The 17379-nt window shown below is 44.7% G+C and overlaps 1 protein-coding gene across 8 annotated transcripts in view; it reads left to right on the forward strand.

Moving 5' to 3' along the window:
- The window catches only part of TMCO4 (transmembrane and coiled-coil domains 4), a 107260-nt gene that overhangs the window by 29979 nt on the left and 59902 nt on the right, over window positions 1-17379 (forward strand). For all 8 annotated transcript variants that reach the window (XM_074975570.1, XM_074975564.1, XM_074975567.1 and 5 more), the window contains 3 exons: window positions 13414-13511; window positions 14527-14670; window positions 16343-16462. In XM_074975570.1, the coding sequence (XP_074831671.1) occupies window positions 13414-13511; window positions 14527-14670; window positions 16343-16462 (362 nt within the window). The remainder of the gene's footprint in view (window positions 1-13413; window positions 13512-14526; window positions 14671-16342; window positions 16463-17379) is intronic.

The following is a 17379-nucleotide window of genomic DNA, read 5'->3' on the forward strand; positions in this document are numbered from 1 at the left end:
TTAGCTGGGCTGCCGTCATCTCTTCTGCACAGCTCCCCCCAGCCCTCAGACTTTCTTTCCCCACCTGCAGCATGGACATTTCCCTCCCTGCCTGCTGAAATGGGACTCAGTTTAATTGGTTTACTGGCCAGCCATTAAATCAATTAAATTGAGTTCCATTTCAATGCAGCAAGGCAGGGACTGGAAGCCAGAGGAATGAGTGGCGCTGTATATGGTCACAACCCATAGGCTGGGAATCCCTGTTTTAGGAGAATGAAAATTAGGATATGGAGTCTTCCAAGTTCACCTAATAGTCATTGGTTCAAATCCAGCATGGTCAGTCATAACTGGCCATTATTACCATTTGAAGCTTTTTGGGTAAGACTGTGAAACAATCTGGTATCCATATAACAAAATCTGCTGCCACCATTTGGCCCTTTGTTGGCAGTCTCTATAGAGAGACCCCAGAGACTAAAGACATGGATGCGGAAACCGACCACAACTTTCATTCCTAGAGGGACCTCACAGGTCTGGGCTGAGGAATATTGGCAAGGGACAAGAATAAGGAAAATGGTATTTCCTGTGTCCTACTCTGACTTTCAATAAATAGAATATAGTTTTACTAACACTCAAGAAGAGGAGAGCATGGCTTTGCTATGCAGAGAAAAAGAGAAGTCCATCTCTCCACTGTATCTATTGCAGGAGATCCCTTTGGCCAACCATAGCTTTGATATCTCCAGTCTTTCAGGGATTCCTGGTGGCTTGAGTCAGCAAAAGATCATGCCTTTTCTGCAATACACCCTATAGGATAGAAATTGCTTCTGGCTGTCATACGTGCTGTTTCTCACTTCTCAACAGCTAAAAGTTGTCTTCTCCCGAAAGTGTGCTTTGGTGTCCTCATGGTCAGCTCCATACTTATAACCTGCCTTTCCCCCTTGTCTTTTATCTCTATATCTCGTTTCTTCCTCTCTGTTCAGATGGAATAAGTTTGGCCATCAACCCCACTATCTGCCAGGTTGTCTTTATGACATTTTAAGCAACGTGTCTTGGTCTTATTATGGTGATGATTCTTTCTGGGGTGGTCTTATGCAGCCCTTCACACGCCATATCACAGAGCCATATTGTGCCCAAAGGTCCAAGCATGGATCTCTCTTTTCCTGTCCACTTCCTATATGTAAGTTCAGCTACTCCAATGTCAGTGCCCACAGAGAGCTCTTTGCAGCAGGGAGTATGTGGCACTGTTTTGGTTGTGGGAAGAGCAAGATGGGAGTGGAAAATACAAAATCATCCCCCACTATAACCTCACAGAGTTTCCCTAAGAAAAGGGGTCCAACTTGAAGTTGCTCTGCCTTCTGCCTTTTAAAAGGGTCTGTAGGACAGCCTGAGCCAGCCAAGATTTTGGCAGCCTCTGCATATGCAGTTTTATCCTATACTTGTCACAAAAAAGGTTTGCCTGTCTCTTGTGATTCAGAAACTTTCACCCATGGCTCAATATATGCGCAGATAGATTGTGAGTATGGGCAGCTATGACATAGCCAGGGCACAATTTAGAGGAATAAGTAGCTTTGTCACCCCTGCCTTCTTAACTGGGGTCCGTCTTATATTGCTCGGCTGATTTAGCCTCCTGTCTGAATTGTTCACAAATAGCCTTCAGCATGCAGGTCACTGCGAGCTATCTCTGGATCCATGCTGCAACCAGCCAGCCAAACTTTGGCTCTTACCAGCCAGGGTCATAGTGCATCCGAGTGTGACCTGAATGGTATTACATGAATATAGGTAATGAAGCATGAAAGTCAGAAATGGTTACAAGAAGAATAAGCATAAAATTCAACTAATGCCTAACTTGGCAAACTAATGTTAAAGTCAAAGCAAAATTTTTCTCATCACATACTTTCAAAGTCCTGCTGACTCAGGTTCATAGGCAAGGACCTCTTCTCCTGTTCAGTAGCTACTTCCTTTGTCCCTTTGCATGATGTGAAACAACAGACAGAGAAGGCCTCCTTTTCATGGTGTCAGTCCCTCTGTTAGAAAACATTCCTGGCTGAGATTCAGGAGACAGAGTGTCTGTGTGTCAGTCAGGCTTTTCCTTGCTGGTTTTCCTGCCGGTTTTTGCTCCCTTTTTACAGGACACTGTGGACTAGCATACTGAGTCTTCAGTGATACCTTACGTGACATATTTTATACAAATATTATTTCAATAGTATGTAGCGGATGGGTGGACAAACTATGGCTTGCGGGGCACATCCAGTCCGTCCCTCAAGCACCTGCTGAGGAGCAAGGCCAGGAATTTGCCATGTTTTGCAGGTACTGTGATTCTGCATGCCTCCTGGAAGTATCAGCACATCCCCCCGCTCCTGTTCCTAGGTGGAGGGGCAGCCAGAAGTTTGTGTGCTGCCTCCCTCAGCTCCCATTTGCTGGGAACTGAGGCCAATGGGAGGTGCATGGGTGTACCCTAGTGTCTGGGGGACAGCACACAGAGCCACCTGGTTGCACCTCCACATAGGAGCTGACGGTGGACATGCTGCCACTTCTGGGAGCCGCTTGAGATAAGTACCACCCAGAGTCTGCTCCTCTGACCCCATCCTCTGCCCCAGCCACCCTCTGCCTCATCCCAGACCCGCCTTCCACTCTTTCAGACTCCTTGATCCCAGCCCACTGCACTTCCTGGACCACTAACCCCACATCCACAGCCCCACCTCAGAGTCTCTAGCCAGAGCCCTCACCCCCATGTACCCCAACCGTCTTTGCCAGTCCAGAGCCCCCTCCCCCACTCTGAACTTCTCATTTTTTACTCCAACCCTGTGTCTGCACCCCGAGCCACATTCCTCGCCCCTGCCTGCACCCCAGCCTCAAGTACGTGAGCCCCCATGGCCCACCGTACAACTTCCATACACCGATGTGGTCCTCAGGCCAAAATGTTTGCCCACCCTGATGTAGAGGTTGGACAAAGGGGTACATTCTGTCATAGCTTCTGCATAGCAGTGTTCCAAATATTTGAATCAATGGTGTTGATATCTGACAGGTCTGAATGACAGATGTGACCTTCTCTGTTGTAGCATGGAATGTTAAACTCTGTGGTACGAAAACATGACAGGAGTTAGGTCAAATGCCTAATAAAACCTACTTGTTTCCTTTCATCACTGAAGAATCAGCTTATAAAGTCTGGTTGAACTCAATTTATGGTCCAAGAGAAGCAGCTGTAAATCTGAAGTCACTGAGGATGTAGAAAAAACAAGAGGCAGTTAATTACCCTTATGGAAAAAACCAGCCTTACAACCCAACTGAGAACCTTAAAGTTCAGTTCACTAGGTGAAATACCAGAAATGTGGGAACTTTCACAAGCAGTTCATACCTGTCATGACCAGTCTGCAATGAAGATTAAAGTTCTGCTGATAGCTTTACGATATTGTATTTATGGGCAGGATTCAGCAACCAGTCGTCCCTGAACCTACCTCCAGCTCCCAGTGCTGAGCGTAAAAGCCACCTAGCTGCATTCCTGTCTTCTCAATGTCCTTCAGTTTCTGGTGAGGCAAACAAGAGGAAGGTGTCTGTCTGTTTTGCAGAAGACCTGCTGGTACCACCACCATTTCTACTCTTTTCCATCCATAGATGATAAAGCACAGCATTTCAGAAAGCTACAAATGCCTCACAACCGGATCATCCAAACACTTGTGATTATGAAACATGAAAGGTCCTGCAGCAAGGAGCATTGAAAAAGTCATCTGTAACTCTTGGGCAGCTGCCCAGTTTGTCCTCAGCAAAATCTGATCATGTTCATTAATCCACACAGGAGAAAATATCATCTAGCACTGCTGAGAATGAAGGATTTCCATTACACAGTGAAAGTTACAGTCCTGTTGGAGAAGGTACATTATCTCAGAAGAATATAAGCTAATGTTACTTTGGCATGGGGCACATGAAATCTAAGTGCTACTTGGCAACGTGTCAAAAAATAATGGTATATTAAATGTAAATATGAAATACGACAAGCAAAGGGAAGGGGATTCTGTACTCCTCCCCGAACTCTGCCACAGAGCTTTTGTGTGACATTAAACACGTCATTTCCCCATCTGTAAAACAGTTGTAAAATATACTTGCCTTTGTAAAACACTTAGAGATCCTCAACTGATGAGCACTGTCAAAGTGCAAAGTATTCATCTTACCATTGCCGTGATAATACTAACCTCTTCAGACATTTCTGTAACTTGTAAGCTCTTTGGGGCAGGGAGTGTGTGTATTTGTTCCATATTTACAGTGTCTAGCATAAAGGCTCCGGACCCATGGCCTGGGTTTATAAGCGCTACTGCCAACTAAATCACAGTGGGCATGTCTTTTTTTTCTTGGTCGTCCATCATGTCCAACAATGACATCTTGAGCTTGCACAGGCTCATTGGTTGTGGACTCACATGCGGCTGAGGAGTCCAAGCCTTGAACGACATGGGTGTTCACAGTAGGGGCAAAGGAATTGTCCTTGCTCTCTCGGTGCAGGTGCTGCTCTTGCTTTCCTCCTCTCACGAGCATCAATCAGGTGTATTCATCGCTGCTCTTCAAGATTGTCGTACGTGTCATACGAGAGCGTGCCAGCTTGTTTGTTCTTTTGCATGCTGCTCTAGCTGCTTTGGCTTTAATCCAGCATGAGCAATGCTGGCCTTCATGCAGTGTTTATGTGTCTTGGGAGGCCTGCCTCGATTCCTTTTGCCCTGGGAGAGCTCACCATAGAGGAGTTGCTTAGGGATTCTTGACTCCTCCATTCGTATGACGTGCCCTGTCCAGTGAAGTTGGGCTTTCAGAATCATGGCTTCAATGCTTGTGGTTCCTGCTCTTTCAAGGACTGCCAGGTTTGTGACTCTATCCTGCCATCGAATGTGCAGTATTGACCTCAGGCTGCATGTGTGGAAGCTCTCCACTGTGGAAGTATAACATTGTATAAGTATAACGTTGTATAAGGGGACATGCTGGATACATTGTATATGAGAGGGCATGCCAAAACATGTTACAAAGTATCTGAGGGAGCACACATAGGGACAGTTAGCTTTTGAATGGAGAAGCAATTAAGATGGAGCCAGCGCGTCTAAGAAGCAGGCATCAGCATGGAAGGTGTGAAGGGCAATTAGTTAAGTTAACTGGAAGCTGTTAAAGGAGATTAAGGGTGGCAGGTAATTGAAGATACGTGACTGGTCTCAGGGATCTCGAAGGGTGGTGACTAAACTCTTTTTCTTCTTTTGTCTGTAACTTGTCTGTAACTTGTTCTCCAAAAAACTGTATAAATTAAGAGACACAAGCCCCACTTGGGGGGCTCACTTCTAAATGTATTAGCAGAGCGGCTTTGCTAATAAAACAGAGTGGTCTGATAAATTGTGAGTCTGAGTCAAACTTTGACACCACCCAGTTTCACATGTTTTCTGTGCAAGGTCCAGGTTTCACATCTGTACAAGAGACTTGTCAGGACTACAGCCTTGTACACTTTCAGTTTAGTGGACTGTCGGATATTGTGCTGATTCAACACTTGTGCTCTCAGACATCCTAGTGCCTGGTTGGCCTTGCAGATCCTGGCATTGATTTCTTTGTCAAGGGAGCCATCGTTGGCTATCACACTGACGAGGTATTTGAACTCGTCCACTGTTTTTAACTCTGTTCTTTCGATAGAGATTGAAGTGGGGAGAGCATCAGACTGGAGCAGTACCTTAATCTTTCCTAGGCTGATGGTCAAACCAAAGAGACGAGTGGCTTCAGCAAACTTGTTAACAATACACTGCAATTAAAAACCCAGACTGGCTAATACCAGCTGACTCAAGGCTGAGGCTAAGGGGCTGTTTATGTGCTATGCAGATGTTCAGGCTCTGGCTGTAGCCTAAACTGTGGGAGCCTGCAAGCGGGGAGGGTTAACTGGATAATTGGATAACTGCATGTGTGATAGACGAAGTGTCAGAATATCCCTGTGTCTATGGAATCGTGGCACGTGCACTTTTTCGCACTGACATTAAGGGTGTAGCCCTTGGTGGCAGCACAGATGTTCTCAACTTCCAGAGGTTTTTTGTCACATTATATGCAAAATGAGGAAAATATGGAATGTTTTTAAAAGGCTATGTATGCTGTATTGGGGAATGCTTCTCCCTGTTGTTGTCAAAGAGAGTTTTGCCATTGACTTCAGTAGTGCCAGGATTTCGCACACTGTTTCTGTCTGTCTGTCTGTCATATTTCAGCAAAACTGCATTGTATGAGAGTTGGGTGCTTGCTCTAAAGTTGTCTCCATCAGCCATACAGAGTGCTTAGATGGATCCCAAATGGATTAGATAACGGCATATATAATGAAAGTGTCCATAGTTATGTTAGCTGGAATATTTAAAAAAATCCAAGTAGGGAAAGGAAATAAATTTCCATGCTTCAGGGTTTAATGATGGGTTAGGAAGAAACTTAATCTTCAGGTCATTCCATAATTAATTGTCCTTTGTACGTGCAGTAAACTTCTGATATACATGATTTCAACTCGTACTTCACTTGCATTAACATGAGTCAAAATCCTGGGGTTCCTGGGGGCTGATGAGAGTGCAGCTCCTCTGCCAGCTCTCCACTCCAGCCCACAGCTCCACCAGCTGGGGGAAGCAGGGGAAAAGCTGCTCTGCCTGGCTGTCTGCTCACCCAGCTGCCCCAGCTGGGGAAAGGTGTGAGGGCAGAGAACCACATCAGTGAGGCTTCTCCCCATCTTCCCTCAGCTGAGGGAGCTGGTGGACAGACAGCTGCACTGCGCTAGCTTACCCCCTGGCTTCCCCCATTTGGGTGAACTGGGAGACAGCCAGCCCACATGGCACGGCTTCTCCCTGGCTTCCCCCAGCTTGGGGAGCTGCAGACGGACAGCCACAGTGGCATGGCTTCTCCCCAGCTTCCCCCAGCTGGGGGAGCCAGGGGACAGACAGCCGTGAGGGTGCTGCTTCTCCCCAGCTTCCCACAGCTATGGGAGCCAGGAAACTGACCAGCAGTTGTGTGCTGGTCAGTTTCCCAGCTCCTGCAAGACCAGGGGAGCAAGGAACCAGGCAACAGCCTAGCTTCTGGATCCCTTGGGCTTGTGAGAGCTGGGAAACTGACCAGCGCACCAACCACCAGAGGGGAGCCAGGAGCCAGCTTGCAGCCTGGTTCCTACCTCTCCCTGACTTGTGCGAAATTTGAGGTTGCCCAGGAACTCGACCCTCGTGTAACTCAGGAGTCTACTGCATTACCACTTCTTAAGGTGCTGGGGTCAGAAACAGGTCAGTGGGCCTGTTTGGCAGTTCCTATGCACCTATTTCCTCAAGTGCTGTGATGTGAACCTATTGACAGTGACTAACAAAACTGATATGGTTCCTTATGTCCAAGGTCTGGTTTATGATTAATTTACAGCTTAAATGTACACAATAAAGGGCAATAATGGCTGTATTTTCAAAGTAACATGTCACAGTTCTGGGCATATGCATCAGTATTTCCCCCTTATGAGTCACCAGGGGCACTTATTCTAGTCTCCTGACTCCTCAGCCATCACCATTCTTGGGTGGAGAACTGAATATCCATACCTCCTGATTTATTCATAAACAACTGTTCAGCCTTCTGTTATTGTAGACAAGCACAGCACCTAACCTTGCCAGTGTCTGTGCTTTGAATATTCTGCAAAGACTATGAACAAGGTGATTGCCAGCAGCTGTGAGTTACCACACAGCTCTTTCTAAGCAAGTACATTTATTCTTCAGGTGAAAGCATTAGAGAGAAAACACCATTAAAAGAATGCTAGTAAGCTTACCAAAAACCATACCTCATCACCAATGTCAGTGGGACTCTGACAGGAGTCAGTCCTTGAAATCCTACCAACAGGTTTTTCTGTGGTTACTAGTTTGTAATTGCCTGAGCTCAGAAAAAGCACGCAGACTGCAAAGATCAGCCTGTTTCTTGGGTCCTATATTATCAGTCTTTGAGAATAAATAATCGGCAGACAGTGGTTCCCTCCTTGGTGCATAGCTTCAAAAGTCTGGTTCTTGTGTAACCAAGGGGAAGGGATTTGCATTCACCTCCCCTTTGATATTTCCCAGGAAATCTGCTTCATATATATTGTCCCAAAAGACCATTCTGGTCTGCTGTATTGTTCAGTATAGTGTTTTGATGATCCAGTTGCACAATAATACATAATCTTTGCATTTAATATAATGGATTCCAAAGATACCAAACTTAAATCAAGAAGGTTTCTGTGGATATTTTAGGAAATTACCATTTCTGTCACAATAGGCTTTTCATGTGATTTGTAATTCAAATGCTATTGACTTACATGTCACTGTCAGAAAATATAGTTTAACATTTGAACTTCTCTACACAGTGCTTTAGTCAGTACCAGAGGAGTGTAAATTTTAGTCTGCGCTATCATGTCACTCACAAAGCGGCCCGTGTGAACCCTGCTGTGACACACCCAAAGTTCCATAATGCAAATTAATGTAGTCCGGTACAGTACTACTACTGCCCTCATCCACACCAGTGGAGACTGAAACTTACAGCCCTCTGGGTGTGATCTAAAGTGGTACGTAAATAAGCCCTTCCCCGTCTGTAGCCAAGTTTTACTTTTATTGTGGTGTTTTCCCCCTGTTCTTCTCAAAGTAACATCTCAGATTGTGACAACTTTCTTCTGTATTCTGGTGTGCTGGGTTATTTTCCTTCCTCGTTCCTTCAGGTGATTGTCATGCTGTATTTTTCAGCAAAGTTTGACAAAGTTGAGCTCTTTACACATTCAGAGACGTGACTTATTGTTTTTGAAAGACACACCCCAGGTATCATTTATGGAAATGGTCATATCTTAAGTTGGTGTACGTTAATGTGGTTGCATTGAATTCAGTGCCAGAAGGCTTTCAAAGCACATTACAAACTATGTATGTAAGCATCCCCTTAACTTATCACTGAAATGCAACCACCTCTGCCACAGGACAGGTCCAGATAACTTAACCAGTGCTGTCCATGTGAGTCTCTCAGACTTCTTTAACATCGTTGAATTCATCTAACAGCACCTCTCTGAGCCAAAGTGTGGGTAGGTGACTTCACAAGGTCATCTAGGAAATCTAATTGTCAACATCAATGCCTGGGTTTTCTTTGAAGGTCTGCTATCCAAGTACTAATAAACTCACTCCTCTCTGTGTGACCTAGTAGTGAGATCAGAGGACTGGGAATCAATGCCTGATGTCTGTTTGCAATCCTTCCGCTTACTCCCTTTGACCTTCAGACAAGCCTATCTCAGTTTCTTCTGAAAAAGGGATACAGTAAACTCTTTTATGTGCAGCATTCTGTCATCCGGAACGTTTAGGGTGACCTTATCTCCCTATTCTTAATATGGGACAGGGAAGGGAAGGGGTTGGGAGGGGGGTGGCTCCCCAGCTGTGGCTGCCAAGGGCTACTGCCCTGTGGGACCTCCCTGGCTGTCCTATGCCTTGGGGCACCGGGAATGGGGCGGCAGCCACGCCAGTGCACTCCCCGCTCCACCCAAGGTGCAGGAAGCTTGGAACTGGGTGGTAGCTGCACAGGAGTGCTCCCAGCTTCCCTAAGCCATAGGGAGATGGGATCCGGGTGGCAGCTGTGCTGGTGCACTTCCGGCTCCTCCGAGGCATGGGGAGCCAAGAACCAGATGGCAGGTACTTCACCCCACGCCCCATCATACCCCTAACTCCATTGGGCCCCCTGCTGGCTCCCTCTGGTGTGGTCAGAGTGAAGGTGAGTATGTGCTCTCCAGAGGCCTGCAGCTGCGCTTGCGCTTGTTGGGGAAAAGGTCAGCCAGTATGGGGCCCAAATATAGGTCAATTAGCCTCTTCATGAAAAGAAATTGGGATGCCTTCCTGGCGCCTGAACTATGAGGCTGTCCCACCGAAAACAGGATGGATGGTCTCCTTAGGAACTCTCAAATAACAGCATTTTAACCACAAGTAAATTTTAGTTATGTTTTCCATAAGTACAGTGTAGTGAAAGTAAATCCAAATAAATAGAGCAAATAGTAAAAAAAAAAAAAAAAAAAAAAAAAAAAAAGTATTCTGAACATATTTTTTATGTTTCTTGATATCTAACCCTGTTTTTCTTTAGTGTTATGCATTGCTAGGTATACCTCTCTCTTATCCAGAATATTTGAATATCCAGCAACCTCCCAGGCCTGGAGCTGCTGGATATTAAAGAGTTTACTATGTAATGAAATATACCCTAACCAATTCTCATTTGTTTAGCTAAGCTTTGCAGAGCTTGCTGAGGTCTCCAGATGAAAAGCTGCGTTGTAAGTGCATACTATGTTAAGATCTGATGAACTCATGATCTGAGGCAACATAGCAGCTGATTGTGCCCTGTAACACGAGGCTTGAAAAGCCCTGTCAGTTTTCCTCTTAACTAATATTATTGCTAGCTTCATGCTCATTCAGGTATGTTTCATCATTTTAAAATCTTGTTGGAACTTCTTGTTCTGGTAATGTCCCATAGCCATGACTTGCTACTGCTTGACTGCTTTTTGTTTTGGTAGTGTATAGACTAGCACGGCTTACTCTCTGTTACTATGACTTGCTACTGTGTGAGTTTTACACAAGTCAATAGCAAGAGCAGCTTATGCATAGCACAGTAGATTCACAAACTGACTTCATTCTCTGGAAATGAAGATCAGCAGTAACCTCCCTTTTCCACTTTGGTCCTGAGCACTTTGCTGGCAAGCTCAGTGTTTTGCTTCAGGATCAGACATGAGATGACAGGGCTCCTGCTGGAAAGAGTGAGTTAGTTGTGAAGCCAGACAGTTAGGGATTGTTATGGGCTAAGGGGTGAGGAGGAGGATCCCCTGTGGCTTGAATATAAGCAACAATGTAACATCATTGTGCAACTAGTGAATGAGCAGAGCACATACCTTTCCCCAACCGATAAAATTTGAGCCTGACTCGTGTCTGGGGATATTTGGAAGGGGCGGTGAGCAGGACCCTGCTGGAGTGCTGTATTTCCCAGAGTGATCCCAATGCTAGAACTTTAGGTTCCTCCTGCTCATGTTAAAGCTGAGCATCCGAGTGGTGCCACTGGCTTGCCTTTCGACTGGCCCTTTGTCATAAATCTGTCAGAACAGCATAACGAAACTGTAACTGAGAAAACCAAACTTTACATCAGCCTGTGATCCATTGCTCATTACAGTGGGCCCAGTTAAACAGGAGCCAAGGAGCACTGGCTGGCTCGGTCTAGGTCTTACTTAACTACACTGACATGATTGCCTGACACAGTTTAGAACCTCTCTAGTACAATAGAAGAGGTTGCTTCCTGCCTGAATTTTGACCGTGTTTATCAGACCTAAGAACAGAAAGGAAGCCTTCTGCTGACATCTCTTCCACAATACAGAGAAAGGGAATTATTTGTTTTCCACAGTCATTTATTCTTCAGTAGTCTTTTCTATCCCTCACATTGCAGTCCGCCCCAGTGAGGGTCTGTCACCTCGGTAGCTGTTAACTAGTGGAGAGTTTAAAGCAGTCACAAAACAATATCAGGAAGCAAAGCCCCATCTTACTTCCAACAGCGACTCCAGCTTTCTGCTGTTAATTTGGTTTGTGGTTCTCGGAGCCCAGCAGTCAAGTAGCACTTTTTTTCCTCTATGTGTAGCTTTCATAAAAGTGGCTGCTAAATAGGATTGACGTACAGCCAGTACCTAGGAAGAAGTTGAAATGAGATTGCAAATGTGGAGCTTGCCTCATTGGGTTTTTTGTTTGTTTCTTTGTTTGGGGGTAGAGGGTGTTTGTTTGCTTTCTGCAGAGGGGTTTAAGTCCAATTCCAGCTCCAACTCCAGACATAACCTTTAAAATGTCATTCACTGAGCCACAACATTCCCTGGAATCCTTGTTCATTTCTGGTTTCTCCTTGGTGTCTGACAGTCTTGGTCCAAAAATTAGTATTTTGAGTCAGTGCCCTTAACATGAAAGGGACATGTCTACCTGGCAGAACCTACCCTTCATCGGTGAATCTCACAGCCCAGGTTTACAGACAAGCTTGCAAGGCTTATGCTGTTGCACTAAAAATAGTAGTGTAGACATTTGGACTTGGACCAAAGCTTGGGCTCTGAAAACTGTCTTGGGATTTAAGGTTGGGAGCCTGAGCTTGACCATCTACACCATTGTTTTTAGCACTATAATGCAAGACTAACTCTGCAGAGCTGACAAGTGAAGCTTACTGACTAGACAGGGGTCTGCAACCTGTGGCTTCAGAGCCATATGCAGCTCTTTAAGGAGGTCTTTGTGGCACCTGACACTACAATCGCAAAGTTTAAAAAAAAAAATCTGATTATTTTTGATAAATGGTGAACATCCTGCAGCAAACATGTATTGCATTACAAATTATTGTGTGCACTGCGTTCTTAAAATAGGGGTTACAAAAAGTACCATTTGACATTATTTATTAAGGGCCATCTCACATTCACGTGCATTGCAGCTCTGAGATTTTTACTGAATTAAAAAAAAAAATGGCTCTTCTTGCTGTTTTGGTTGCTGACCCCTGGACTAGGGGGTTGGTTTGTTTCCCATGAAGATATACCCTGGATTGCTTGTAACGGTGTCGGATTTGCAGCCCTATACACTATTTATTCGCAGGCTGAGTCTTAGAAATGTTCTGCGAGCTCCCAGCTGGAGGGTTCACGTGCAGAGATGAGAACAGTTCAGTCTTTGATGTCTGCAGAGCCAGCCAGCGAGGGTTCTAGGTAGTGCAATCTTTTGTGTGGACACTTGCCTACTGAGAAAGGGATCTACACCACCTACTCAATAGCTGGCAAATGACTGTCTATCCAAACTGGGCTGGATTCAAACCAGTGGCCAGAAGCAGGCCTGGCTTTAGGGCAAGGTGAGTAAGGCAGTTGCTGAGGGCCCCATACTCCAGCCAGCCAGATGTCACTAACAGTGTGCTGGCTTGGGCCCTGCAAACTGTATAAGCACAGCTAACCGGAAGCAAAAGGCTCTCTGGTCCATAATACCAACTCCCAAGCTATCCAACCTCATGTTTCACGTGTAGATCACCATCCTTCTCAGTGAGACACTTTTGAATGGCATGTTCTGCATAGTAATATAAAAAAGCGTTGAGTATTCTGCAGACTTCAAGACATTTTGTTTGATTATTGTTACATGTACGTAATCTGTACATGGATGCTAAAACATTTGCTTTTTTTTCATTGCACAAGCTGCAGTCCTGTGTTGGGATGGGTTTTCTAGGTGAGTCGCTTCTGTTGGGTTTTGTTGTCTGTTGTTTGTGTCAGTTTAAATCTGTGGCTTTATTTTTGAAGTAACAAATCTAAAAGTGTTGTTGAAATGCACAACTGCCTGACAGTGCAAACTGGTCCCAGTAGTAAAATTCTATGCTGTGAATCAAGAGAGGATAATCATCTCTAGCTGTTGTGGTGTTGTCTGTCAGACTTCCATGTCAGCTGTCATGATTTTTATTCCCACCCAGAACTGCGGAAGCATCAAGAAGAAAGAAAGAAAGGAAGAGGAAATGGAGGAGATACCTGATGATTGGCCTGGCTACAGTCGGAGGCGGAACAGTGATAGGTGAGACCGCCCTACAGTTTCTGGGGCTTGCCTGAGTTCCACAGATGGTGGCAAGAGCAGAGTGGGAGTATTCTGAAATGATTCATTGAGCAACATCAGCTGTGCTTACATCTTCGCCTTAGCTCGCATTTTAACACATTCATTGCTTATAATGGTGTCACGTTCCAGGTAATAGTTAAAATTGTTTACAAGGAAAATGCCAAAAGTCAGGAAACTTTGAATAGGCTTTGTAAAACCAAAGCCTCAAGGATTAAGGGCATTGGAGCTTCATTTTTCTTCTCAGGCCAGTGCTAGAGTTATGTAACTCTGTTGGTTTCTAGGAAGCAACTGTTGATTTACAAGATGCTGAAGATGGGAGTAAATGTACTTTTCAGCCTTCTGAGTTGATTTTCCAGGACAAACTTGAGCTGAATCACTCAGCTGATCTCTTAAGCAGAACTTTTCAGTGATTCAAATGTATTAAAACATAGGGCCAGTTCCTCAGCTGATGTAAAATTGACATCCCTTCCTTGAGCTGAGGATCTGCTTCTTTAAAGATTTTTTTCTCCTTTACCCTTGTATTAGAGAGATTCAAGCACATCATCTTTTTGAGACATTCCAAAATCAGTATAATGTGGGATTAGCCTGGGGTTTTCTACTAAGAGATGGCTGAAATCTATTTTAACTTACACCAGTGTTTCTCCTTTGAGTTTAGTGAGGTCAGTCCCAATTTATACTGATGATAGCAAGGGGAGAATCCAGGCTGGAGACTCAGCAAGTAGAGGGGGTCTCTGAGCATCTGGGTTGTGTTGACAAAGCAGTGTGGACAAGGTCATACTGTATTTCTCAGGGGAAGGGGGAGATCCCTTCCCACTTCAAGTTCCTCTGTGGGAGGCTGGTGGCTTCACCGTGTTGTGCATTAGCTAGTCTCACAATAGGAGGTTATCCCAGCTGCTGACACAGCACACAGACAGGAAAATCTGTTTCTCTTCTGCAATGATCATGCACTAGAGTTCTCGCTTTTTTCAACTTTTAGGTTTGACAGGGGGTCTTGCTGCCCCTCTTGTTGCAGCTGGTGCTGCAACTATCATTGGAAGTGCCGGGGCAGCAGCTTTAGGGTCAACGGCTGGAATCGCTGTCATGGCATCGCTATTTGGAGCAGCAGGAGCTGGCCTTACTGGTGAGATAAGAGATTTAGATTCTGAACCCCCAAACCACATGCTAATGTGTGCAAAGTCGGGTGTTTAATGACTTGTCTCTGGAGTGAGAGGTCTGCACAAGATACTGTAGACTAAGCAATCTCTTCCTACAGCAGCAGAACTCAGCCTCTGGTTCTCCGCCTGCCACTGATCTTCAGGGCCCTGCACTGGCCCTCTTCCCAAGGCTAAATAAGATACTGTGCCACACTCTGATGACAAGAAGTCCTGTGGTACCTTATAGACTAACAGATATTTTGGAGCGTAAGCTTTCGTGGGCAAAGACCTGCATCATCAGATGCAAAAAATGCCCATGAACGCTTATGCTCCAAAATATCTGTTAGTCTCTATAAGGTGCCACAGGACTTCTTGTTGTTTTTGAAGATACAGACTAACTCGTCTACCTCTCTGATACTCTGACAGTGTAGCAATTTTCCCTGGGTTAGAGGCAATTCAGATTAGACCAGGGTCTGTAATCTGTGGCTCAGGAGCCACGTGTCTCTTTAAGGACTTCTTCGTGGCTCCTGACACTATAATTGCAAAGTAAAAACAAAAAAAACCCCTTATGATTATTTTCGATAAAGGATGAAAGTCTTGCATCTAAATAGCAAACAATATGTGGTCTCAAAACGTTGGATAATTTCCCCCTTTAATACATGCAGCGAGTTGTGGGATATGATACTGTATCTGTGTTTTCCTTGTGTTCCTAATAGTCTTGATTTTGAAAAGGAAAAGGAAATCTGTGGCATTCCTGCTGTGAAGGGCAATACGCATTTTAAGAAAGAAAACTGAAATTAAACATGAAGTAAAATTGGCATAGTTAAAACAGGTTTGAGAGTGAAAGTCAGGAAGATAGTCGTACAAACAAACACATTTAGAGTGTGAGGAAATAGAATATGTAAAAAAATTGTGAATGTCCTACATTAAACACGTATCACATTACAAATCATTGGATATGTGCTGTTCTTAACATAGGGGTTGCAAAAAATATGGTTTAACGTTATTTATTAATGGCCATCTCATATTCACATGCACTGCAGCTCTTGAATTAGTGAGGTTTTACCAAATTCAAAAAAAGTGGTTCTTCTTGCCCTTGGTTGATGACCCCTGGATTAAACACTGTATGCCCCAGATTGGGAGACCATTTTTCTTTCATGGGCCATTGACCCACAGAAAAAAAAAACAATCATGAGCAACTCACCCGCCTGAGGGTTTTGTGAGGCTCAGGGCTTTTCCCCAGAGTAAGGTAAGCTGACACTCATGGCTTCAACTCTTGTGGGGGGAGACACAGAGCCATGAGGCTTCCCCCACAGCAGGACAAGCTGGCATGTACAGCTTCAGCCCTGTGAGAGGGCTCCATAGCCTGAAAGAAGTTAAGCATCTGGCTGGATATGGCCCTCTAGCCACAGGTTCTCTGGCCCTCTTGTAGACAGATTCATAGACCAGTTTCATTTAGCATTTAGCTAACTACAGGAAGTAGAATCCTCCATTTTGGCTTTAAGAACAATGGTTTAATAGCAGACAGTTGTTAACTGTATCAGATAATGGCTCCTGCTGCCATCCCATCTGGTCAGCCTAGCAAAGAGCTAAAAATTTGTTATTAATTTCTTGCTGTTGGCAGCCCCTGCAATTACTCTGCGATTTCTATACATGTAGGCTACAAGATGAAGAAACGAGTGGGAGCCATCGAGGAGTTTGAATTCCTCCCTTTAACTGAAGGGAAACAACTTCATATCACCATAGCCATCACTGGCTGGTTATGTACTGGCAAATATGGTAAGAGCAAGACAAAAAGTCCTAAACAGAATTTTGGAAGATGGGAAATAGTGTTACGTGACTCATGAAATGTAGCAGGGCCAACCTGATGTGTTAGGACTCAACCAGTTCCTTTAAATCCCCATCTGCTTAGGATAATGTGAATAGGCGCGTTATATAAGAGGCAGCACTGGAGACCACTGAAAGTTTGTAATCAAATTTGTAGAGTCTTTCGCTCCTGGTCAGGATGTCATGTCCATCCAGTATGGGTGGCAACTGAAAACTGGGACAGTGTGATGGCTGTTGAGTAGCTTGATGAGAGTGATGTGTTCAGTGCAATGTACAGTGAGTCTGGAGACCTCAATCCACTTTCTCTGGTGAGATTTCCACATTACAAAAGCTATCGGAAGAGTAGACATTCTTTGGATCCTGAAGCAGCACAGGGTGACAGAGGAGAAGAATTTGCTAGAGAGGGTTAAATAAAAGTCTCCCTTTCTAGATAGGCCTTTATATCTAGACTTCTGGTTTAATCCAAAGTGATGCCTTCTGTGAATGATTGTGGATACCAGCTGTAAATTGTAAAATAGGGCTTTCCCTTCTGCCTTCCCTCAACAGAGTTTAGTCACCTGTTAAAAAGTTTTCTCCATCAAATGTTGAATGTGGTTTGGGCAAGCATTCTGAAAGGGGAACAGTGTTTAATGTGGGGTGGAGGTTACCCCAGCTCTTTTCCTAGTTCCTTCAGGCTTTACACCTGTAAATTAGATTGCATGAAGTTCATTGGGGTTATGGCATCTTTTCAGCTGGTCACATGTGCCCATACTGGCAAAGGTGAGATTTAAACAGTCTAAGGGTTTTACCCCTTTAAAATTCAGACTATAGCCTCTCTCAGAAAAGAGAGAGGGTAAAACACAGCAAACTGTTAGTAGAACTGGTTACAG

This window comes from Carettochelys insculpta, chromosome 23 (genome assembly GCF_033958435.1).
Source record: "Carettochelys insculpta isolate YL-2023 chromosome 23, ASM3395843v1, whole genome shotgun sequence".
Lineage (NCBI taxonomy): Eukaryota > Metazoa > Chordata > Testudines > Carettochelyidae > Carettochelys > Carettochelys insculpta.